The sequence below is a fragment of the Furipterus horrens genome, unplaced genomic scaffold, assembly GCF_987537825.1.
Source record: "Furipterus horrens unplaced genomic scaffold, mFurHor1.1.pri manual_scaffold_7, whole genome shotgun sequence".
NCBI lineage: Eukaryota > Metazoa > Chordata > Mammalia > Chiroptera > Furipteridae > Furipterus > Furipterus horrens.
The window spans coordinates 120,893,958-120,919,382 of NW_028327177.1; the positions used below are offsets into that span (position 1 = coordinate 120,893,958).

General features: G+C 37.2%; 1 protein-coding gene across 1 annotated transcript; it reads right to left on the bottom strand.

Moving 5' to 3' along the window:
- Positions 1 to 6,805: 6,805 nt before the first annotated feature.
- SGO1 (shugoshin 1) lies at positions 6,806 to 20,298 on the bottom strand. The gene is made up of 8 exons (XM_090283014.1): positions 20,138 to 20,298; positions 17,936 to 18,084; positions 17,661 to 17,857; positions 14,393 to 14,469; positions 12,799 to 12,857; positions 10,446 to 11,267; positions 8,161 to 8,347; positions 6,806 to 7,948 (listed from the first exon to the last, which is right to left on the bottom strand). Exons 2-8 carry the CDS (start codon positions 18,075 to 18,077, stop codon positions 7,831 to 7,833), a joined length of 1,602 nt encoding a protein of 533 aa, XP_090139140.1. The 5' UTR covers positions 18,078 to 18,084; positions 20,138 to 20,298; the 3' UTR covers positions 6,806 to 7,830.
- Positions 20,299 to 25,425: the final 5,127 nt, after the last annotated feature.

The window sequence follows — 25,425 nt, forward strand, 5'->3', positions numbered from 1 at the left end:
TCTGATGGTGTGTTTTCTTCTTGCAGATTGAATTTTAACAGGGAACATGCACGATCGATTGATGACCATTAATTGTATCCATAATTCTTATTCTTAAGCATTTTGTCAGCCATATTTAGAATTGTTGCATTTGTGGGAAGTTTCATAAAAACCTATAACACATCAGTGAGAGATTTCCAAGAGGAGAGACACTTAACTGTATCTGAGTCCCTTGAGTTGTCCACTGCATTGTGCCCACTGCCACTCATTAAACAGGGGAAAAATCCAGCTAAAATAGTGCTGTTGGTTTAGAAATTAAAATTGTTCCCAGTTTTTCTACTTTGCACCCGTGAAATAGATGAGTGAGCAGAGATTAAAATACAGCTGATTTTTAGGCAGCTCCCATAGGAGCTTCTAATGTTACTCAAAAATCTGATTGTAGGAAGTAATACTATAATATCCTGTGGGGGTATGAGAGGACCCACCAAAGAGCACCTCTCTTCCCTTCTGAATTCTGGACTGAGAAGTCAAGAGCGTAAGACATATATGATTGCCAAAATGGCTGTATTAGAAACAAAACGGATATTGGAGAACATGGCTTATATATCTGTGGAAAATGGGCCAATAGTGAACCCTAGATTGTAAGAGAGATTCTGAATGCTCACAGCGAAAAATGGCTAAACTTTTTTAAGTATAAGAATCCACCTTGAGTGGCATCCAGATTTCTAATGAAGAAAGATGATAAGAGCTTGGATTAAGTATCTCGGACTGGTTTTAAAATGTGCTCTGTACTGGATCTGCTGAAGCATCTGCCCAGCTTGTTATCCTGTGAAAGTTTGCTATTTCCTGGGTAGACATTCTTATAGTGTATGGCCGGCAGCTCTGCACCACTGCCAGGCTCCCCTCCAAGGGCATGGCCCTGACCATGAAGCCTGATGCACAGCCAAGAGCGGTTGTGCTGTCTGAAGGCAGGCCAGCTCTGAAGAGGCACAGGTGAGCGAGGAACGGAGCCACCCAGGCCAGTTCCTCACTCTGGCTCACCAATTAGGTCAGTCCCTCCCCGAGGAGGAAGGAATCAGGGGCACAGGGAAGCCAGGGGGTGATGCACGTCCTTCTATAGGAAAGTAAACGTCTGGGATGGAGGTAAGTTTCCCTGTCACCCCAACCGCATATATTCATAGTAAAAACTGTAAGTTATTTTGATCATTCAGCACAGTTGAAAACTTTGTATTTATTAGAAGAAAATATTGAAAAGAAGACTTTGAGGTTTTTCACATTACATGGAAGTAAAATTTAAAATTATGGAACATAAGTAGAAATAGGATCAGACTGAGGTACTATGGGAGGTTAACAATGTATCATCCCCTTTAAGCTAATACTCTTCAGACCAAACCCCAGTGTACTGAAGAGTCTAAGAGCTGAACAAAGAAGGGTTACCGGTGTCAGCCCTTGGCCTTTTCCATATTGTTCCGAACTGTTCTGCTCTGCCCCTTAACTAGCATTGTCCTTTTAGCAAAGTAAAAACCCCAAAGAAAAGAGGGCAGCTACTTTGGAATTTCAAGTCATCATAACTGCAAGAGGCAGTAATTAAGTTGGCCTTTTCTTTCTATTAAGATGCTTGAAACATGTTTAATTTCTTGACTATTCAAACATTTTTTTCTTTTTTCCTGGCAGAACAAGAGGTGACAGTGTGTAGAGGATAGTGGTTAGGGGCAGGGACCGAAGTCAATGCCTCTCCTGGAGTCTTAAGGCCTGTGGTGTAGTGCTATTTACCTTCTCCTTTGGGTGCATCAGTGCTATTAATGTAAGTGAAGGTGGAGATTGGCAGGGCAAAAATAGTGTTAGTAATGTCATAGTTTGGTAAAGAGATGAAAAGCGACCTTAAAGAGGAAAAGTAAGTAGAAGAAGGTTTCCAGGTACATGCGGAGGAAGAGCTTAAACAAAAAGCTGGTGAGGAGGTGAGAACACTCTTGCATTATGAGAAGAGCTCTACCGTATTTTATGTATATTTATGCTTTGGATTCTTCATGGAAACTTTTTTTCTTTTTTGAAAAAGGAAGCTGTTTAACAATGACAAAGCTGAAGATTTTGAGTTTATTAAAAAAGCAGTATCATTTCAACAAAGCAGAGGTAACTTTCCTGCTCCCTCTTATTGGGAAGTCCAATAATTTAACCTTGGCAGTTAGTTTTAAAAGGTGAGAAACAAGATGTATAATTGGTGTGTGTGTGATTTTTTTGAGCTAAACCAAAGGTTATCAATATTCGTTTATCTACGTTTAAAGTTCTTTAAAAGTGATCCCTTGGAGAACGTGCCAGAAGCTAAGGACCTTCTCAAATAAATGCACACACTCACATATGTGCACTTTCTGCATACAAGTTTACCTGGCTCTTGGATTCTTCCTAAAATTCACTGGTCTCTGCACTTAGTTCTGTTAACCTCTCACTTTTTACAGTCAACAGATGGACATCTAATTTATGCTTTAAAATATCCGAGAACAGAGATTTGCCTTTTTGTGCAACAAGCTGTCCAACAACAGAACAGCCAATGGTCTATAAGAAAGGCCGTGGGTTCGGTTGCTGTCGGCTGTTTTAGTTCAATAGTATGCACTTGGTTCCTAAGTTTGTGATCAAGCTCTAATTCAGATCTTTTTCTCACGGACTGCTGTTGAGTAAGGGTGCCAGCATGGCTTCTCTCCTCAACACCCCAACACTCTTACACTGTTGTAGCTTTGTGCTGTGTCCTTCCTATATATTTCTTAACATTTTAAAATATGAGTTGCCAGCTTTTAAAGACTTAAATCTATTACTGGAAATGAAATGTAAATCATGTGACAAGGTAACACCTGTGAATTCCGAGGTGAGACATTAATATGAGGTTGGGTGGAGGTTGATGATGCGTTGTGGGGATCAGGTTGCACCGTCACGGAACACCTTGCTAAGGAGCCTGGGCTTTACTAGCAGGCCCGAAGAGCTACAGAAACTTAAGAGTCTGTGTAGGCAAAAAATGATCACTTGTATACATTTTCATGGGGAGGTCAAACAGAGAATAAGTAATTACAACTGTCAAGAATGCTACAATGGAAGGTAGAGCTTACAGTGGTGGTATCGAGGGTAACTTTGTCAACATACAAGTTAAAAAGATACTTGTCAAGCATATGCAGCTTTAAGAAGTTTCCTAAGCACTCCCTTGTTCCCTTCCCCAACCTCAAAAAAGCACTATTGGCATAGTGCGGAGCCTATAAAAAGAAAGGCATGATCTGGTGAATGGGAGCCTAGGGAGAGCCTCCTAGAGGAAATGACTTAATCTTTGTGCTGAAAGATGAAACGGCATCGGCTAAGGCAAAATTTCGAAGAAGCAGGCAGTAACAATACGGGCTGAGGATTCCGCGAAGCAGTCCAGAATCCCAGAACGGAGAGTCCAACAGGACAGGCATGGCAGAGAGCAAAGAGGAGTGGTATGAGATGGTTTAGTGCCGTGATAGGCCATATGGAGAATACTGGATTTTATTTTATCAGAAATAGGTAATGGTTGTTAAGCATGATCAAATTTTTGCCGCATGAAGGATGAGCTCATAAAAATTAGGAAATGTTAGCAAACAAATCATATCAAAAGTCAGCAGACACAACAAAGAGCAAGTTTAGACACCTACTGTGAGAAAACACCAATACTGAAGGAAATAAGTGCTTATAATGGTTAAAAATAGAGAGCAAAACATTAAGTGACAGATTAAATAGGCTATGTATGATACAGCCAAGGGTAGAATGAGTGACTTGGAATATAGGACTGATGGAACAAAGTACACAGGTAAAGAAGTAGGACAAAGGAGGTACGAGACAAAGGCTGGGCTGTAAAACAAAGCGAATTCCATGAAGGCAGAATATTTGTTTGGCTCACTGAGGTATCCCCAAATGCCTAGAATGGTGCCTGGCATAGTTGATGCTGAAATTAGTTAAGTCAAATTCCAATGATTATTAGAAATTGTATAAGGAGAGAATGGGGAAAAAATATTCAACAAACTAAAAATTATTTTACAATCAAGAAAAGGCATGAGAATAATCAGCGAGTCCCAAGCAGAATAAATGATTGACTTCCACTTCTTCCCATGAAGATATAACTACTATGGGACTTGTTCATCCACTATAAACAAACAAGTGAGAAAGTCTGACTTGGTGTATTAATAAACTTTTCACACATTAGACAATAGGTATTACAGGACTTTGATCTCAGAGAGAAGGAAAACAAAGAGAGTGAGCCCTATGTCCATCCCATATTTCTTCCCATGGCAGTTTCAGAATTGTGAAAAAAAGGCACACTCCACAGAGTCCAGCAGTACCACTGAGTTGAGAATGAAGTTTCGAGGACCCTAGAGTTAGTAGCAGAGTATTGGAGAAGAAAAGAAGCTATGCAGAGAAAGAGCTCCAGAATTCTGCTTAGGGATCCCCGAGTCTTAGTTGAATACTAATCGGCACATGTGTAGGGTGAAACTTCATGAAGCTAGGGAAAGAACAGCTGTGTGGTAAAGAATAATTACAGGGAGGAGTAAGCCAAACAACTCTCAGGTTACACAGGGCTGAGAATCATTCATGTACCCAGCAGCCAGAGTAGACAGACCTTGTTAAAACATGGGGCACATTCTGTGGAGACCTAAGATATGTCCTATCTTAGTAGTGGGGCTAAAGGAGCCCAAGAGTAAAAGCCACCCTAGACCTGCCCCAAAGCCTAAAACCAAACCTAAAAAAGATCAAGCTGATCTCCAAGTAACTTAATTCCCCAACAAAACAAAGTTCAAAACTCTTTAAAGGAATGTAACAAAATACAGCTTATAAAAATGTCTAACTTTCAGTGTACAGCACTCAATAAAATTTATAAATATACAAAGGAGGAAAGAAACTGAGGAAGGATAGATGTAACCCATGTAAATAAAGACAAGGAATAGTATCTGGAATATATAAAGAACCTGTATTAGAAAAAAATATGTTCTAGTAGAAAAGTGGAGAAAAGATGTAAGCAATTCACAGAATGAGAATGAGCAATAAACGTGAATTCTCGCAGGTAATTAATTCAATAAAATCAAATCTTGTAAGTAACTAAAACAGAAACTATTTCACACTCACCAGCTTGGCTAATTTTAATATTCAGTAACACCAAGGGAAAGTGGTGGGGAAACCCAAACTTAAATCGCTATTAAGAGTGATATGCTCCTTGTGTCAGGAGAATGGGTACCACCACCTTAGAGCGCCACTCCTAGGTATCAGCTCCATGGGAACTCACGTGTGTACAAGGATGCGGAATATTCACTGCAGCAATAATTTACAGTAATTAAAAAGGGGAAGCAAATTATCTCTCAAAAGTGTCTTATTTATATAACAAAATACTGTACAACAATGAAAATAATTACATTTGCCAACATGTATAAATCTCAAAAACCATGTTGTTACCAGTCAGTTACAAAAATCTATGTACAGTGTACTCATGTAAAATGTTAAAACACAAAACAGTTCTTAACAGTCTATGGATAAACTCTACAGCAAGAATACAGAACTATTGAACAAAAACACCTAATTTAGAATGACTTTGAAGATGAAAAGAAAGATCAAAGCTAGATCAGAAAATGTCAGCAGAGAAAGAGCTATTCAAGTAAAGGCAGTAAATGGTCTGGAGCTGGAGTTGGCAAACTTTGTTGGTAAGGGGTTGAGAGTATATATTTTAGGTTGCAGGCCAAAGAGGTGAAATCAAAGATTTTGTGTAAGTTACTTTATTAAGGTTCAGATTTAGTGTTTCTTTAATCAACAAAATTGATAGTCAGGATTTTACTTTTCAACCTTCTAAAAAAACATACAAAAAAAGAAACCACCCTGGCTGGGTGGCTCAGTTGGTTGGAGCATCATCCCACACACCAGAAGGCTGCAGGTTCAATTCCCAGTCAGGGCACGTACCTAGGTTGCAGGTTGGATCCCTGGTTGGGGCATGTACAGGGGGCTAACAGATCGATAATTTCTCTCCCTTCCTCTCTCTAAAATCAATAAACATTATCCTTGGCCGAGGATTAAAAAAATAATACATAAAACACTTTTTAGCTTGCAGACCATACAAAAGCAGGCAGAGGGCTGTGTTTGGCCCAAAGGCTGAAGTTTGCCCACTGCTGGCCCAGAGCAGCATTGTCCAATGTAACTTTCTGTGGTGGTTGAAATACTCCTCTGTATGCATCATCCCCAATATGGTAATCACTAGTCATGCAGCTATTGAGCATTCGAAATGTGGCTGTTATAACTGAGAAATTTTAAATTGTATTTAATTTTAATTAAGGTAGCCATTCAAGAGTTTATGAATTTAAAGAACAGGTATAAGGGGAGTGGTTGAATAAATAAAATGAAAATAAAGAGATTGTGATGGGATGGTAAGGCATATGAATCAGTGAGGTCTGGTATTTGAGAACAGGGACATATCAATTTAATAGCAGAAAAAAAGTGCATGGCTTTGGAGGTCAGGAATAAAAAAATTTTGGCTGATGAAAAGGATTTGGAGTGTGACTGATACAGAATGCAGAAAGATATGAAGATATAATAAAAAAAATTCAAGGTCAGGATTGGAAGAGTCCCCCCAGTAAAATAGGATTGGTTGATCATGGAGCTTCCACAGTGAAAAGCTGAGAGAAGTGTTAGGTTGAAAGTACAGTGGGGGAGGAAAGAGTTTCATGGCAATGACTACAGAGAAAACCAAACTGTGGGGAGAGAAATGTCCAAGAAGGATGAGAACAGTGAAGACTATAAAGATGAACAGATACATACTCCTTGATATTTAAAGAACAGAAGAAAAACACAGCACTATATTATTTTATTTTATTGCTCCTTAAAAATGGATAACCTACAGTACTTTAAGGTTTAAGGAGATATATACAAGCAGGGGCTTCAGACTTTCAGAACTGAACTAATTCCCTCTCATTGGTTGATCAAAAATACAAAAACAATCCTTGGCATTCATACATTTAACATTTGAGTTTTATGACTAAATTAGTACTATCCTAAAGTCCATGACATAATTTGTGATACTGCTGAGGTATCAGGGTGAGCAATATACATCCAGAGCTTTGGGCTCAGCTAGTTACTTACCTAGTCCCTCATCCCAAGTAACCATCAGCTCTCTAGTAATGAGCCCATACACATTTTATCTGAAAAATTAAATACAACAGTGGTATAAGGGAACACAAACAGGATGTCAAGAACTAATTTTATTATTTTTAAAAATCTTTACCAAGGAGATGCTTACGGATTTTAGAAACTGAGGGGAAGGGAGGGAGACAGAAGCATTGATTGGTTGTCTTGTATGTGCCCCAACTGAGTACTGAACCCGCAGCCCAGGCATATGCTCTGACTGGGAATTGAACCCGTGACCCTCTGGTTCACGAGATGATGCTCAACCGAGTTACTCAAGCCAGGGCAAGAACTTATTCGAATATTATATAAGGTATTTCAAAAGATCCTCAGCCTGTTTTCAAAAATCATTCTAGTATTCCCCACTTGAGGGAAAAATTAAAGTTCCAGAAGCTTATAATTAAAACATCTTATTTGAATAATTATTAATTTCCAAAATGTTGGTTTAAGAGACATTTTAACTAAAACTAAGGGTTTTAGGCAGTATGAGAAATCTAACTATAATAGTGCTTAAGTCCAGCTATTTATATGTAAATGAGAAAAATAAACCAAATCTATTAAAGGTTTAAGAAAAGAGAAATGTTTGCGATCTGGAGTCCTGTCAGGAGAATATTCAATGGCAACAGTTCAGCCCACTTGGATTCTCTCTTGGAGCAATACAGGGGTTGTAGGATGATTTAAACAGCATCCAACAAAGCCTCACTGTATTTTCTTCACACTTTTTTTTTTCGAACTGCGTCTGCAATCCTTTTTTTGCTTGAAAACAGGCGAATTCAAGAAACATAAATCTGTGAAAGGGTCTCCTCTTCTTAGTTTCCTATAAAGGTAAAAAGAGTTCTTTAGTGCCCCAATACTAACTTACTCCTCAGTATAAAGTGATTATAAATTATGCCAGTGTTAATATTCCCACTTCAGTTTTGTAATCAAAAGTTTATATTTCAAATAAGACTCACTCTTGAATAAAGCTCCTTAACCTTATTCTCCCAGAATGTTTCACTAAAAGTGAGTTCCCCAAAATTAAATACTTACGAAGCAAGAGTGGGTTCCTTATAGTTCACACTGACTGTGCACCGACGCTTAGGCAGAGACATTGCTGGGCTTTCTTTATTTTTTGGAGAGAGAGAAAGTTTCCTCATTTTCACTTCAGGATACAAGGGGACATTGGTGATGTCCTTCAGGCTAAAATGAGGTGACTGGTGAGTTTCAGGTAGTGAACCTACAAAAACAACTTTTACTGATTATGGTTCAAAAAAATAAAAAATAAAGAACTTCACAGGAAATTAAATTGTATGCAATTACATATTCTAAATGTATACAAAATCCAACATTTTATAGTAGATTTTTAACATGTTTATCAGTTCTGCATTCCAGATGACATGGAAATATTAATTATTGTATATGTGAAGAACTGATACAATAGTCTACTAAAAGTTAAAATTCTTGAAAATTAAAAAAAACTTAAAATTCTTCTATGGTAGCTTGGGCATAATGAATTAGTTTAAACTATGAAATTTCATTTTAGTCACACCTTGCTCTTTAGAATCAAGGCTTCTATTGAAAGAGTTCAATACCACAGTTATCATAAAGTGGCTTCTCATAGTCTTACAATGCACTTAAACTTCATTAAATAAATGAGAACTCTAGATCATAGCCTCTTGTGTAAACCAGGAGAAACGGGGTTCCCTCTAGTAAAGCTAGCAGGTTAAGTTATCCAGTGTTTTTTCTATCATAAGAATCAAAATTATTGTACTTTGAAACCACACCTATATTGGGAGACAGATACCCAGCACACAGTAAGGACACTGCAAGGCAATCTCTTCAAAGAGCTTTAAAAAAAGTCATTCCCCAAGAAACACTAAATTGTAACTATAAAATGACTAAACTTAGTAACCTTGTTCCCCATGGTTATCTGGGTTTCAAATATTCTTTTTTGTCCCCACATAAGCATAGTGTACTATACTAATTATTCTAATTTTATTTGGAAAATATGGTTAAGCAATAACATTACATCGTTGTCATATTCTGGAAAGTTGAACGTATACCCATAGCCCCAGGGAATTTGTTAAAGATGCAGATTCTGATTCAAGAGTAAGGGGTATAGCCTGAGATTCTGCAATTGTAAGACATCTCCATGTAACACTGATACGGAAGGTCCAGGGACCACACCCTGAGTAACACTATTTAGAATGTCCTTTTTCTTTTGAAAACTTATAGAAATTTTCAAATGTACACAGGATGAAGAGAACAGTATAATGAACCCACAGCTTCAATAATTATCAACATTTTGCCAGTCTTGATTTGCTCTAACATGATCGCACCATATTTTTAAAAAAGATATTTGCATGTTATCATCACCTAACTGGCTGTCCTTGGAAAGTCACTTCACATTTAGGCTTTAGTTTCCTAATAAACAAACGTGCTGACACCTTTACAGAGTTGTTCTCAGGATCAAATGAAATAGCAGGGCAAAAATCTGAGAACGATACAACCTGACTGTACATTATTTTTACCAAACTAACAAATTCCCAGGTGAGAATCTTTGTGGGGAGGTGCAGGCTGTATGCTCAACCTTTGAATCACGCAGAGTTTTGATCTTAACAAAAGTTTTTAGATGTCTTACAAAAGAATACTAAGAATACTCAGCCCATAATTTGAGGAGTTTTTGGTCTTATTAGGCCACCTTCACTAACTAGAAAATTATTTAAAACCATGCTTCCTGTCAAATCGGATATTAAAGCAAAGTCACTACGACAGGTCACTGAATTTAAGTTTCATTTAATTTTCAAGGGACTGTTTCATGTGACTGTATAAAAGATATTTTAATTCAACCTAACTCTACAAAAAAAGTTTTTTCCTTGCCTTGGAAGGCTTATTTACTGAAAGTAAAAATGCTATTTGTTCTTTAAAAAAATTTTTTTAATTGAATTTATTGGATTGACATAGATTAATAAAATTATATAGGTTTCAAGTGTACAATTCTATAATACATCATCTGTATATTGTACTGTGTGTTCACCACCCAAAGTTAAGTCTCCTTTGGTCACCATTTACTCTCTGCTTTACCTTCTTCTACCTCCCTCTGTATTTGTTCTTAAACAGGATTTAAATTAGCTTAAAGCAGTTCAGAGCAACACAACTGTGATTTCCGTCCCCAGCCCCCCACTATTTAATCAGACTGTTATTTCTCCCAAAGAGACAGATGGCAAGTCTCTAACCTCCCCCAGAGGAACAGATGGTAAGTATAGTATATAAGCATTAGGAATGATCATTTATCATAAACATTAAAAATGCAGGCAAACAAGTAGATCACTTACTGGTAGGAGTTTTTGTTGGCTGAGAGCCCTCCATCTCTTTTTCGTCCCTACATCTTAGTGCCCTTTTAGGTCGTGGCCTGGTGACTGGGCTCCTGTCTGAGTCACGGGCGAGGCTTGGACTGTACTTGCAGTTGGGCAAATAGAGGTCATCAGACTCATCTTCAGAGCCACTTGATTCAGAGCTGCTTACTTCGAATACATTGCTGTTCTCTTCTCTTTTAGAATCATTACTCATTTTTTGTCGGAAAGGAGTGAGATGAACACCTTCTTCCAAATTAAAATTGTAGGCATCATTGGAAGTGATAAAATCATCCAACTTTGTTTTGGAAGCAGGCTTTTTATTTTTAATTTTGCTGCCTTTATATTTATATTTAGATACAAATTTTGATTTTCTCCTTCTGTTAGCTTTTCTTTTCTCTTCCCTTTTTCTTCTTTGTGCATCTCTATGCTTAGTTTTAATTTGCTCAGATTTATTCTCTGAAATGTCTTCATTTGTCTTAGCAGATCTTTCTGGGTGAATCAGCTTTGGTGATAAGTTAATTTGATCCTTGATCCCTTGACAAACATTTTGTTCTATGTTTCTGGATTCGGGCATGTTTGCTAGTGGATCTACAAATCTGACTGTTTCCAGTCCAAAAGACTGCTCTGACGTATGACTGATTTCAAAATTCTCCAAGGCGTTGACTTGGCACAGATTGTTAAAATGTTTCTTTAAATTGCGACGGAGGGATACAGTTCTAGGTAAGATACTATCAACAGACTTATCTTCACCTGAATCCACATCAAATCCCAGTCTGTCTTGAGGAATAGTAGGTATTTGCTCTAAGAATTTAAAGAATGAGGAAAAGTCTTACTTTATGGAAATTTTAATTTCAAGAATCTTAGAATTCAAAGTTAAAAATGGAATAAATGAAGTTATCTGTAGTTTCCTGAAATTTACTATAGATAAATAAAAATCTGGGGAACTTAATATTACTATCAATTTATTTGGCAATGACCAATTGATAGCTTATTGAGCTGTGAAAGAATCTTATAATCTTCAAAAATATTCTAACTTGGGGTTTTACGTGCCTCTCATTTACATGTATCTGTGTATATAGAATTGAGAGGAAAAGAACCTCATAATTCCAAAGTAGGACAAATACACCAAAAAGTGGGAGATAAGTTGTCTTGAAAAATGAGTAAAATTGGGATAATTGGAAAGCCTTTAAGAAATATAATATTTATTTAAGAAAAGTGAGGATATTTGGCACTGCTTTATTCAAATGCTTTACCTTCTTCAAAGCTTAGTTCAAGAGGATTGATATTTGAGAATAGGGACATGTCAACTTAACTCACAGTTACCAGGGGGATGGGGGAGGGAGAGAAGGGGAGTAAGCAGGGGAAGGGTTTTGTAAAGGAACTAGTGTAAATAACCCATGGACATGGACAACGAGGTGGGGATGGACTGTGGGAGAAGGGGTGGGCTGTGTAGGGGGGAGATATGAGGGGAAAGTGGGACAACTGTAATAGAAAAACAGTAAATAAACCAAAAATTAAAAAAAGAAAGGTAGAAAGAAGGGCATGGCTTTGGAGACCAGCTTTGAGTTAACTCTTTACCATCTGGGTTATTTCTTATGAGACACTTTACTTCTTTGAGTCTATATAAAATGAGACTGACTGTTCCTATATTGTAAGGTTGTTGTGAGGGTTAAGTGAGACACACTGTAGGACTCAGTAAATTGTAGCCATAGTTATAGCCAAGATTTTTAATTAGAGATTTGGCAAAATAAATGGGTGAATTTTAAAGCTGTTATTATTTTGTGTACAGCAGTCCCTCTCTATACCGCAGTTCACTTATCACGGCCTCACTGCATCGCGGGATTTTTAAAAATATATTTAATTATTTATCGCGGATTTTTTGCTATATCGCGGGATTTTGTGGTACTGTATACGTATGTTGTTCAAGTTACATAGATTCAAGATGTAGAATATGTTTAAGAACATTAGTGTTTATAAAAGTGTGGAAAAGGTTAATAAGGGAGTGGGAAAGGTTAAGGGACTGGGAATGGTTTATAAGTGTGTGGGAAGGGTTTATAAAGCCTTAAAATATATATAAATACTAAAATAAATGTAAGGTTCCTGCTTCGCGGATTTTCACCTACCGCGGGGGGTTGGGGGGGGGGTCTAGAACGTAATACCCACGATAAGTGAGGGAATACTGTAAAATAAACAGATTTGCTTTGAGTAGAAGACTGCCAAGCAATAAGATTAAAAAAGTTAAAAAGGTCAACTAGATAAATTTAATTATGTTACTTATTCTCAAAGACCTCACCTTGCCCTTAATCATATTTTCAATTTTCACTTGAATTACCTTCTATTTGGAATGATTCTCCTTGTTCTGGAAGGTGAGCTTCCTGAAGAGGGGCTTGCCTTAGGAAAAACCATTGAAAAACATATTTAATGAACAACAATGTAATAAAAATAAATTTAAGATTTTCTTAAAATTAAAAATTTAAATTTTCTTTAGTATTATTTCATAATTCCATTCTATATCAGTACATCTGTTTTACATTAAAGGAAACCAAAAGCATTTATACTGATTACATGGAGGCTGATTTGTTATGACTGCTATTCAACTCCTACTGGAATAACTATCAAATCAAATTGAATAGTCCCTCCTTAAAACATACTATAACTTGTAATTTCATTTAACTGCAGAAACAGCCAATCACAATTGACTTACTAATGACTGATGCTTAACTACTGAAATTAACACTGTTCATTTTTTAACAAAATCTTGTCCCTCTTTGATGAATGAAAAAAGATTTTTAAATGCTCTAATACTATTACTGGCAGTTTTATTTTAATTATAACTTTATTTACTCTAGAGAACATGTACCTCTAGACATCAAAATTTAAATACAGGCTTAGGAACAGCTATGGCAACAAATTAATGACAATTTTAGAAATCTTATAAAAACTCAACTACCTCATCTTTTTTGCTGTCACATAAATATTTTATCAGATGTTAAAGTTTAAGTTTTAGAATCAATTATTAAAATTAATATGGGGATAAAAATCATATTAGTGATTACTTCTGTGAGGAGGGTAGCATAGACTCAAAAGCGATAGGAAGGAACGGTTTGTGGCAGCACTTCCTACTTGAGGACAATCATGCCCTCCTAGGGGATGTTTGGCAATGTCTGTAGACCTTTTTGGTTCTTGTAACTAGGGGTGAGGAGTGCTACTGGCATTCAGTGGGTAGAGGCCAAGGATGTATATACCCTAGAATGCTTACAACAGCTCTCCACAACAAAGAGTGATGTGGGCTGAAAGGTCAATAGTGTGAAGACTGAGAAACCTCAGGTGGCAGTGATGGCAATGCTCTGTACCTTGAGGTTTTGGTTTAACTATACATTAGTCAAACTCATTGAATATGTAATTGACATCTATGCATTTTACTGGATATAATTATATCTCAATAATTCATAAGCAAACAAATAAAGTACACTTGATCCAAGGGCAAGAGGGTATATGGGATCTGATTGTATTTAAGAATAAATTGGTTCAGCAAGACAGTGTGGCAGTGCTATTAAATGTTTTATTCTATTTATTTTCTAAAACACACTGTCTGTAGTACTAGCAAAATACCATCATTTGACGAACCAATCTTGCTTAGAATAAAAACTTGGTATAAGAAAAATATAACTAAATGGAATAATTTAAAAAATCTAGAAAGCTTCTTATTCTTAGATGTCAAACAGTAATTATAAGAAAATTTTGGTTTGGTTATATATTGTAAAACAGAATTTCAACACATCAAATTTTCTTAAAATATATTCTCAGTAGAGGGAACATCAGGCTCAAAATATGAGTCAATATGATGCAAATTTCCTTTCATAAATGGATCACAGAATTACTTCTCTTTTGGTATTAATAAGCATAATAATGAATTTGATACTAACGGTAAATCCTTCACAAATAAATCCCCGGCGTTGTTGTCACTACTGGAGTCTATTCCAGAAGAACTTACTTCATGGTTCTGTAACATATTAAAAGAAAGAAACCACTAGTAAAACTGAAATATTCATAACAAAGTATTCATTTAGTCAAAAACAAACACATTGACAGTCTATCATAGTGCTTGTTCTAGGAACTGGGTCCATAGCAGCTAAAAAATAAATTTAATCCTACCTCCTTAAAAGTTACATTCTAGCATACAGAGAAAATTTTAAAGACAGATATATACATAATTTCATATAGTGTTAAGTGTTATGAAGGAAATGCTCAGGGTGATGTGACAGAGAGTAATTGAGGTGAAAGACTTTTTTAGATAGGGCAACTTTCATTTGAAATCTGAAAAATGCAAAGGAGCCAGCCATTGAAAGAGCAAAGGGAAGAGAAAGCCATGGAAACAGCAAATACAAGTCATGATGTAGGAAAATCCTTGCTGTGTTTAGGTAAAAAAGGCCATTGTGACTGGGACACAGTCACTGAGAACAGTAAACATGTGTGCAGAGGCCAGATAATGCAGGGCTTTGAGAGTGGAGTTTGGATTTTAGTCTAAGTGTGATGGGAAGTCACTTAAAGATCAGCCTGGTCACTGTGTGAAACATGGACTGAAATGAGCCAAGGGCAGGAGTCAGGGTGTCATCGTAGTACATGAAACAAGACATGATATACTAGCTGGGATTCCTGGCTGATGGAGGTGATACCAGGTGGAAGGTCGTGAGATGATCAAGTGTGCTCAGACTGAACAGGGGTGGAGTGGAGGTAGGGACGGAGGGAGAGGACATCCTCTTATGATTTTGGGTTGAACAAATGGGTAAGGTTGTTTTATTGAGATGGCTAAGTCTTAAGGAGGGAGGTAGAAGTACACAATATCTTTGGCACAGAGGGGAAATAAAAGTTTTGCTTTGTACAAAATATGTTTGAGAGCCTTTATAAATACTAAGTGGTCTAGGACAACTGACATTTAAAAGAAGCCAGCAAAAGAGACTGATGTGGAACAGCCTGAGGCAGAAAGAAAACTAGGAGAATATGATGGTAAGAAAGCTAAGATAGCAAAGTGTTTCTAGCAAAGTGTTTCTAGCAAAGTTTAACCCATATTGTATATTATTTCAAAGTCAAGAAGAAAGAGAAGTGACCCCTGAGTTTGGCAACAGAGAGGTTTGGATGAACTTGACACAAAGTGATGATAGAATGGCATTCCTCAAGGCTAGATAAGAGTGAGTTCAAGAGTGAATGGAAGCTGGGGAAGTGAAGACATTAACTGCTCTGTTCTCTTTGGAAAATTTCCATGAATGGGAGCAGAGAAATAAGCAGACAGAGATGGGCTCAGGAGAGGTTTCATTTATTTTTCTTTCCTCTGAAAATAAGAGATTCTAAAGCATATTTGTACAATAACTAGAATGATTCAGCAAAAGGAGATAAAGACTGGAAGAGAGTGCAAACTTTCAGGAGCCAAGTCCTGGGGCGGGGGTGGGGTGGAGGGGGGGTAGGGGTGAGAAGCAGAGAACTGATGCACAAGGGGAGGGCTTGGCCTTTGGTGGGAGCACTCCTGTCACTGCAATAAGAGTAAAGATGGAGAACATGAGTATAAATAAAGGCCGATGTGTAGACTTGTACAGGGAAGATGAGAGTTCAGTCTGATTCCTTAGAAGTCATTTTAATTCAGTTCAGCCGGTTTTTTATTTGGAATTCGACACACATATAATATGCTAATGTTATAATGAATAGGTTATAACTGTTCACCAGAAATAAAACAACCAGAAATTTAATCCCGTTTAAAGTTTTAAATTTATTATCAGTATCATTAATGTTCTAAACTAGTTTTATTACTGGGTAAATAAAGGTGAAAATTTACCTACAGTGATATAAATCAAAAACAAATTTTTAAAGAGATCCATTATAAAATGTAGGGCGCAAAAGGCTATTAGAAGTTAATTTCTGATTAATTAAATCATCTTACTGAAGTATTTTAAGCTTCTCCATCACTACTAAAATGACTTGCTAAACATGCAGGCACAAATGTAGACTGATGGTTGAGAATGAGTAACATATGCAACATATGGCAGAAAACAAACTGATGTTTTAAATGCTAAGAACACTTTTGCCCAGCCACTAACAATATGTTTTAATAAATACTCAGAAGTCATTGATAAATGCCAAAAGGCCTGCAATAACAGAATCTTGCCCCTTGTGTTTTTTGATTATCTCATGGGGTACTTATTTTAAATTATTCTGTGTGATTTTAGCAAAAACTCTGGAAAGTGAAGAGGAAGATTCAAATGTCTTTGGAAGAATTTTTTTCCTCACTAGATGATAGAAAAAGGAAAAGAAAAAGAAATAGGAAAGATTACATTCTGAAGAACAAAAATGTTATTAAATAATCTAACACATGAAGGTAAAGAAATCATATTTAATCTTTATAGAGATAGTTCTCTACTACACTGTATATGAATATAATGCATACACACACCCACACATACATTCTATATATCACACACAGAAAAAATGTGGAATCACCTCGGATGCAGGGAAGCAAGAACTCTTACTGACTTCTGTCAACAGAGAGGTGACTTGAACTCCTTTCTCAGCTCCATATCCCTTACCTAATAGCTATGGTCTGGCTTTCTTTTCTAGTCTCCTGCTGACACAACTGTCTTCACTGGCACAGCAAACAAATGGTCCCCAGGGGAGAAAGTAAACTGTTAACACCTGACACTCAACACTGCTTTTCTCCTTCTCTGCCCCATGGGTTTCCCCAGCGGTGGCTTCTGGGATAAAGAAAGACAAAACTGGCTCATCATTATTCTTCTAGGGATTAACGTGTAATGAGACAAAGAATATCCTAAACGCAGCTTTCTCCATGCCTGTTATGTTGTGGCTGGCTCTTCTATATATACCTTAGACACAAATAGAATCAGATTAAAAATGTGGACAGAAAAATGTTCAGGATATTTCTTGTTTGGGAATTAATGTATAATTTTTACTTAGCCAACTAGTAGGTAAAAATGATTCTCTAAGAGCACTTAAATACATCCCACCCCCAAATTGAGGTAGTTCTCATTAAACCCCACTGGATGGAGCAAAACTACATAGAAAAGCTAAGATTTATAGTGCTGATTAACAGTTATCAGTAATTAATTTAAATAACATAATTGATCTAAACAACTAATTCACAGCTTTACCATTTTTTCCTAAGAAATTCAGCCCTTGTAATGAATGTACCTGAGCAGGTTCTTCTGTTAGTTGTGAAGTAAGTTTTTCTTTCAATGCATACAACTGATATGTGAGGTAGTAACATTCTTTTCTCAGCTGTAGGATGATGTCTTGGGCTTCTCTCACTTTGGATTTTTCATTTTCCAAAGCTAAAACTAACATTTTGTTGTTGTCTTGGTAGTTTTTTAGCAGTGTAGAAGTGTTGGCTAAAAGAGGATAAAATTTTTATTAGTTATTAAATCTAACTTAGAAAGTGAAACAAAAGGACAACAAGAAAATCTTACTGATTATTTGGCATGGTGGAGCTATAAAAGACTTCCGTTTGCCAACCTCTGCCAAGTTTTTATTCCTTTTCTCTTTCATTCGTTTCTTTATGTCTTCAAGACTATCTTGAAAGGACTTTTTGAGGTTTCTTTCCTTGGCCATCTTCTGCCTAGGAATTTAAAGTAAACAATATTTCATTTTTTAAAAAGATAATAGCAATTATTATTATATTATTTTATATAATAAGCTTGAAAACACAAGGCTGTTCATAAAAAATGATTAAATAGTGGCTTGGTAACTGAAGAATTAGATCAAAGTACATAGTTAACCTGGTACTAACCTAGATTTTGCAGCTTTTAAATCTCATTAATATTTTGGGCATAATATTATCCTCCTTGGGTACTTTATAGGGAAGGTTTTAACAAATATGGATTTCCAACCCAAAGACTGTAATTTACCACGTATTTATTCTTTAACAAATACTCATTGGGGGCTTACCATACAGTGGGCACTATGGAAAATGCATATTATATTTTGATGTTATTATTATTTATGTTTCCTACAGGCAATGTTGATGACAACATTAAATGTTTATTAGGCTGACAGCATTAGCTCAGAGGCAATCATATATCTGGGCTTTGTGTTCCAGTTTTCTCTATATTATTAATCAATCAGATTAGATCATGCTTTCTTCCACACTTTTACCACAATATTACTTAAGATATGCACATACTCTCAATAAAGTGGAAGTGATCTTCAGAGCTTTAGTTAAGCTATGCAGCACTATGTACAATTTTAATCGGCTATTATAAAAATGATAGAGCTAGAGGAATTGGGGCACAGGAACATGTCAGTTTTCTCAGTTATTCTAAAACTCAGGGCTGCTAACTCCCAGTGCATTGTGAATATAGCAAACCAGACATAAAATAATGACTATTATACAATACAGTTAAAAGTAGCAAAAAATGCTTGGACAGTGCAATATACTACTGAATATATTAATACATAAGTACACTTAAATCTTTCAGTGAGGCAAATCAGATAGGTTTCAGTATTCTGCTAAGCATGTCAAACTACTTTTCATGACCATTTACGTACCCTAGATTGCGCTTTTGTAGATCTTAATACTGCAAAAAATTGTTTCCTACAAAAATCTATGTATACAATTTTCGCTGCAAAGGCTACCTTCATCTCCTCTAAGTCAAAAAAATTCCTGAAACTTACATATTCTTGAGGATTCTCTCCAGGCCTTACTTATTTTCCTCTATGCAGTGTCTGGGGTCTTAAATATAGATACTGTAGGTCTCACTTAAATATTTCCTTTCTGCCAACATCAATACATGATATATGGGAATGTTTTCAGTAGAGAAAGCACAACTATTTTTAATGCACTTACGGTAAGTGAGTGGTACAAACAATGTACCACAATGTAGTTTTTGAAATTTGAACTGGAGCTGTTTGGCAGCCATATAGATTAAATAACAACTCAAGTTAGTTTGCTGCGGTATTTTAAAAACCAAGTGTTACCTAAAAAAATTTAATTGAATCAACTTAATATCACAAAAATTTGCCCAAAGTTTTATTTCCTGTCCAGGCCGATGACAGCACTAATAGGGGGTGTGGCGGAGAGCACGAAAGAAAACAGGGTACAGCGCGAGATGACAGTCTCGATCTGTATTGGTAAGAGGTCTGGATTTAAAAACAACAACAACAAAATAACTTAAGAGTATTTTATCTCCGTCACAATGTTCACTCACTCTCGCCGTGAGGCACCCAGGCAGCTTGGTGACCAACCAAGCAAAAGCGGAGGGATGCACACAAAAAACAGCTGCCAATTCGTGTGCCCTTATGCTGAGTCTGGCTTTTAACTACTGTAAATTCTTTATCTGCACATCACGTAATTCACACCGTTCTACAAGACAGGAAGTTCGGGTCCCCATTTATTAAACAGAAGAGGAAACTGCATCATTGGGCCGGGTGCAGGGCAGAGAAAGACCCCGGCTCAGGCGGACTCCACCGCCTGAGTTCTCGGCCACCGCACTTAGTAGGGCAGCGAGACCCTCACGGGGAGAGGAACAGGAGGCACGACGCCTCTGATCCACACCAGAAAATCCCGCGGCCTCTTTGTCCGAGGGGCTTCAGGAAGGCCAGCGGGCGGGGGTGGGTGCGTTGCCGGAAAGAGCCAGGAGACCCGCCTCCTACAGGTATGTCCACAACGATACCTTGGCCACCACTTCTGCCGCAGCTGCTTCCCTCCTCACATTCCAAAGTTCCGCGAAACTCGCCAAGTGTGCTCCGTGTTCGCAGGCCTCCAGGTCTAAAGCACCGTCTCGTGTCAATCTCCGACTACCGCCGCCACATTCGAAATTCGCATCTGCCCTCACCCATTGGCTAGCGGGAAGGCGGTCACGTGAGGAGACGGCGCAGCCCGGGACGCAGACAGAGCCCCGCCCCTCCGGGCGTCTTCGCGTGATGCATCCTCGGTCAGGACACATCCGGGCATCCCAGTCGCCCCACCCCCTGGTGGGCGGAGCCTGATGTCAGGGTCTGTCAACCTTCCTGCACTTTTCTGCTCGAGGGCGTTGGCTTTTAGGGGTGAAGCCGTCCTGGACCTTTGAAGGGTGGTTCTTTTAAGGTGTTAAGAAGTTTCCTGATTCTTTAGTTTTTGCACTGTTCTTTCTTCGAGGTTGTGCTCTAGGGTTCCCTCTTGTGAGAAGAATCTTCCTGGTTGGTTGCCCGCCCAAGCAGTTGAACTGTAGCACCGAGGCAGATTTTCGGTAGCAAAAATAGGGAGGAAATTTTGGAGTAACGGGATATTATTGGAGAAGTTGCAGTTACCTGAAATATTCAGCTCCGGGTTCTTTCTCTTGCCGGCTACCTCTGGCTCTTTAACCCTCAGGAAATGACACCAGTATCCACCCAGTTACTGAATCTTATTAAATTTTTATTCTCCTTTAGCCTTTCATCGTCCAGTCAACTAGTCCTGTCAATTCTACTTTCTAAGTATTTCTCACGTCCAAACCTCACTATTTTCCATCCCCTAACCCAGCCTACTTCCTTTCTATGAGCTGCACACGCACCTACTCAGACTTCTGACTCCACTCCCTTAACGTTCTTCATAGAGCGGCATTCTTGACAAAGCAAATAGGATTGATTGACTCTGAAACTTAAATTATGGCTGCCCACAATATTTAAGAACTCCTAGGTGTTTGATCCTTAAAGAGTCCCGTGGTTTCCGGTTCCACCTCTTCTGAATTTCTTTTCATTTCCTTGTAATTATTCCTGCTTTTGCACGTGCTGTTCTGTTTGTCAAGAAGAATCTTTCCTTTCCCTGAGCCCCACTTACTCTTATGCATGCTGCAGGTGTCACTGCACAGCTAAAATCTTCCAGAAGCCTTATCTGTCCCCAAAGCTGCGTTCATAGACTCCTTTGTGCCTCCTTACTGCCATGCATGCTCCCCTTGGTGTTTCTTGTGGCACTGACATGTCATTCATTGCCCGTTTGTTCGAGTTGCCCAAGGGTAGGAACTACAGCTGCCTCTTCATAGTTAGATCTTTAGCATCTGTTTGGTAATTTGAAGTAAGCTGGTAAATAGTCAGTGGGAAAATAAAACAATGGATAAATAAAACCTAAATAGCGGTTTGAATTTAGGCACTCAATTTATTATAAAGTTTTCTAAAAGATAACTAACATTTAATTAGTGGGATGATTACATTGTAAGGTATAAAAATGTTGAATCACTATATTGTACACCTGAAACTAATATAACCAATATAAGATTGTATACCAACTATACTTAAAAATAAATTAAAAAAAAAAAGATAACTAACATTTGCCCCTTCACCCTAGTCTAAGCCTCACCTCAGGCCTTCCTGGTTTAAGTGGGAGAGATTAGACATCCTTTTCGAACCAACAACAACTTGTTCTCCAAGTGTCTTCCACCAGATTACCTCTATTAGTCTTCAGCTTATTACACCTGGGCAGTGTGGCTCATATGTGTGGAAGAATGGAGAAGGAAGAAGCAGAGAGGTTTTTTAATCATGTGAGGATAGAGGGTATGAAGTGGAAGGTGGGAGCAGGGCTGGATTCCTGAGCATGTGACCTGTTCTCAAAAAGGCCCTGCAGTTGTTTAGTGCTTTGCTCTTGCCATCTTGAAATGCTTAAAATTTATCTTGAACTTATGGCTTGCAGGTGAAGTCTGATGAGACAATGGAGCATGCACGCGAATATATGAGATACTCGTAATGTGTTTGTCCACCCTTGCCTTTCCCTGCCTCATTGTGGCACAGTGTTCAGGATGCCCACTAAATGGCTTCCATGATACACTTTGTACTTGGGACAGTGTGTTCAAAAGGGCTTCACACTTGGTTTAATGCTCTGCAGCCTTCTTGAAATTCTTAACAATTTTATCTTTGAACTGTGTACTCACTTTGAATCTCATTAAACTTTCATGCTTTTTAGCCTAAAGAGACTATTAAAATCTAATCTGAGATTCTTTATTACCAGATAATTTTTAAAAACTAAAGTTGACTTTATGAAGCCAGTAAAGCCCGTTGGATATTAGTAAAAGTTTAACTGAAATATCATATCTAAAAATGTGCATAAAATTACTATTCTTGCTATAGGTATTAAAAAACTAGGCCACATTTAATGAGACTAGACATATTTTACAAATAAATTAGTGTTGTGAATATCTTTGAAAAATGGGGTGACTATAGAGAAAAAATTGTTTTTCAGTAGAAAACTATTGTGTACCCATTATCAGATTCTAGTCTTATTATCTTTGAGGTTTTGTTATCTACGTACAAACTGGACTGTACCCTGAATTCTTCCAGTTTCCTCTAGTATCTGGCTACAACTCTCTATACTAACATTTCCAATTTCCTCCCACCCTTCTGACATGGAATCACTAAAAACTAAAAGTTTCTTTTTCACTGCACTCTAGCTAAAAGGGGATAACTCTATATGAACTTATGAGACCTCACCACAACAGATCATAAATGTGCCATCTTCATGCCTACTTCTGTACAGGCCACTCAGAGAGTTCACCAGAACACCCTGACACCATCAGACATTCAAATTGCAAATCAGGAAAATTCATCAGGTCAAAACTGTCATCCTTATTCTGCCATCTAAAGAAGTTTTGAACTCAAATCTAGAAAATTTAGACTCAGAAACTAAGTTTAAAATTTGCTCCAACTATTAACCTTTTCTTTTGTTTTAATAGAAATGCCTCTTATTAAATACCTGATTGCTCACACCATATAGTTCTACTTAGATGGAAGCTCATCTGCAATACCACCTCTTGAAGATATGCACAAATAGGAAAAAACAGTATATATATGGTACTATTTGTGGTTTCAGGCATCTACTGGGGGTCTTTGAACATATCTCCCTCCCCCTACCCACTTAAGGGGGACTAATGTACTTTAAAAATCCATAGTGGAAGCAATTTGAAACGTAGTAATTAATCATCACAATAGAAAGTGGTTATTTCCTTTATCTCCTTTCTAAAGTATGTTATTCTCTTCAAATATTGGGGATTAGTTATTGCTATGGTGTGAATGTTTGTTTTCCCCCAAACCCATATGTTGAAATTCTAATGCCCAATGTGACGGTATTAAGAGGTGGGGGTCTTTGGGAGGTGCTTAGGTCATGAAGGCAGAATCCTTATGAATGGGATTAATGCTCTTATAAAGGAGACCCCACAGAGCTTTCTAGCCTCTTCCACCATGTGAGGACACAGCAAGAAGTCACCATCTATAGACCAGGAAGCCCTCACTAAACACTGAATCTGCCAATGCCATGGTCCTGGAATTCTCAGCCTCCAGAACTGTGAGAAATAAGTTTCTGTTGTTTATAAGTCACCAGACTATGGTATTTTGTTACAGCAGCCTCAATGAACAAACACACTTATTAAGAGAAATAATTCATAGCACACTGATAGTATCCTACTAATAAAGTTGAGAAAACAAGGTAGAGACCTGTGGAAAGTTGTATAACAATTATTGAATAACTAAGAAAACTAATGACCTAAGGTAATAATGAAATGAATATTGCCAAGTGAGAATTAGAAACTGAATGTTGCTAGTTGAGGAAATTGAAGTGATGAAGGGACTTTAATGAAGATTTTATTCATTCACAGAACAAATATATTTTTAAAGACTGATCTAGATACTGCTCTTGCCTCCCTGATATCCCTTTTTTCTCTTTATAATGGAATTTCTATATTGTTAGGGTAGCAATAGGATCAGTTTTTATAACCATTGGAAACCTCCCTTTCACAGGAATGGCTAGTGTTAATGGAAGGCCTTGAACTACATCAGTTCTGGGACATAGTTTCTTAAGCTTGGAGCTTAAGAAGAGTCTAAATCCTAAATCAACTATAGCAAAAAAGGGTTTATTTTTTCATGCCACATTTTATCATGCTGAACTTACTTGTTTCAATGTCTGTCTTTCCAAAAATGCATAAGCTCTTTCAGGACAGGGGCTGTGTCTACTTTGTTTTATACTGGATCCCAGAGGAGGTACAGAATAAATATATTTGTTTCATGAATGAATTAACAAATAAATGAATAAAGCAATGACTGTTGAACTTTTTGCTGAGAAGGATTCTGAGTTAGTATTATACTCTGGGGAAATAATGTCCTTGTCAATTTATTGTGACAGTCATAGGTATGCCATAGGGGAGGAGACACATATATGCCAGAGATGTGTCATTTTTATTAAAACTTTATTATTAGCACAGAACATAATGTTATGCTATTTTATTGCTAAGTTTGATTTTGTTGTGTGTTGATGTAATTAACTAGTGAGCACTTACATATAAGTAAAACAGTCATAAGCATTAAAAGAATAATAAGAATAGTAAAGTTGGAATAAAATTAGTTTGCTTTGTTCAATCTCTTTCAAATTATACATTTTGGAGGTTAAGTGATTTATTGAAAGTCTTACAGTTTCTTGAAGCAATTTCTTGTGTTTTTTTCCTCACATGTTCTTGCCTCATCTCATTAACCACCTCACCTCACCTAATTTAACTACCTATTACAGATCTATATGACTAATTAGCACAAGGGAGAGAAAGAGAGAGACAATAGAGTCTGAAATTTCAGTTGCTCTCTTCCAATATTCTCTCACATCGTTTTTTATTAAGTGAAATTAATAGTAAGTACACAAAGATTGAAACTCTGATACAGCTATTCTTTTCATTAAAATTTTTTTTCTGAATCATACACACTCAACTATACATTTTGATTAGAAACATACTTATTCTACATTCATTTCTATTATACAAAATACACCCAAGTATCTACATTATGCTTTCTCCTTGGAAATCTTCATTCCATTTGATATTATTTTCTAATATCTTTTGTGAACAACTTGCTTTGAATCAACAGAATTTTTCCTAACCCTCCAACTGCTGAAAGACTAGAATGGAAATGTACACTGAGAGAAGGTAATTTTTGCCTTAAGATGGCACTGTGTGTCAGAATAAGAGCGGGACTGACA

Coding starts and splice junctions, on each gene's coding strand:
- SGO1 (XM_090283014.1), bottom strand. CDS start 18,077: ATGGCCAAGGAAAGAAACCTCAAAAAGTCCTTTCAAGATAGTCTTGAA. Junction 17,858..17,935: donor TCCACCATGCCAAATAATCA/GTAAGATTTTCT, acceptor ATCCTCTTTTAG/CCAACACTTCTACACTGCTA. Junction 8,348..10,445: donor GCCAACAAAAACTCCTACCA/GTAAGTGATCTA, acceptor TTGTTTTTGTAG/GTTCACTACCTGAAACTCAC.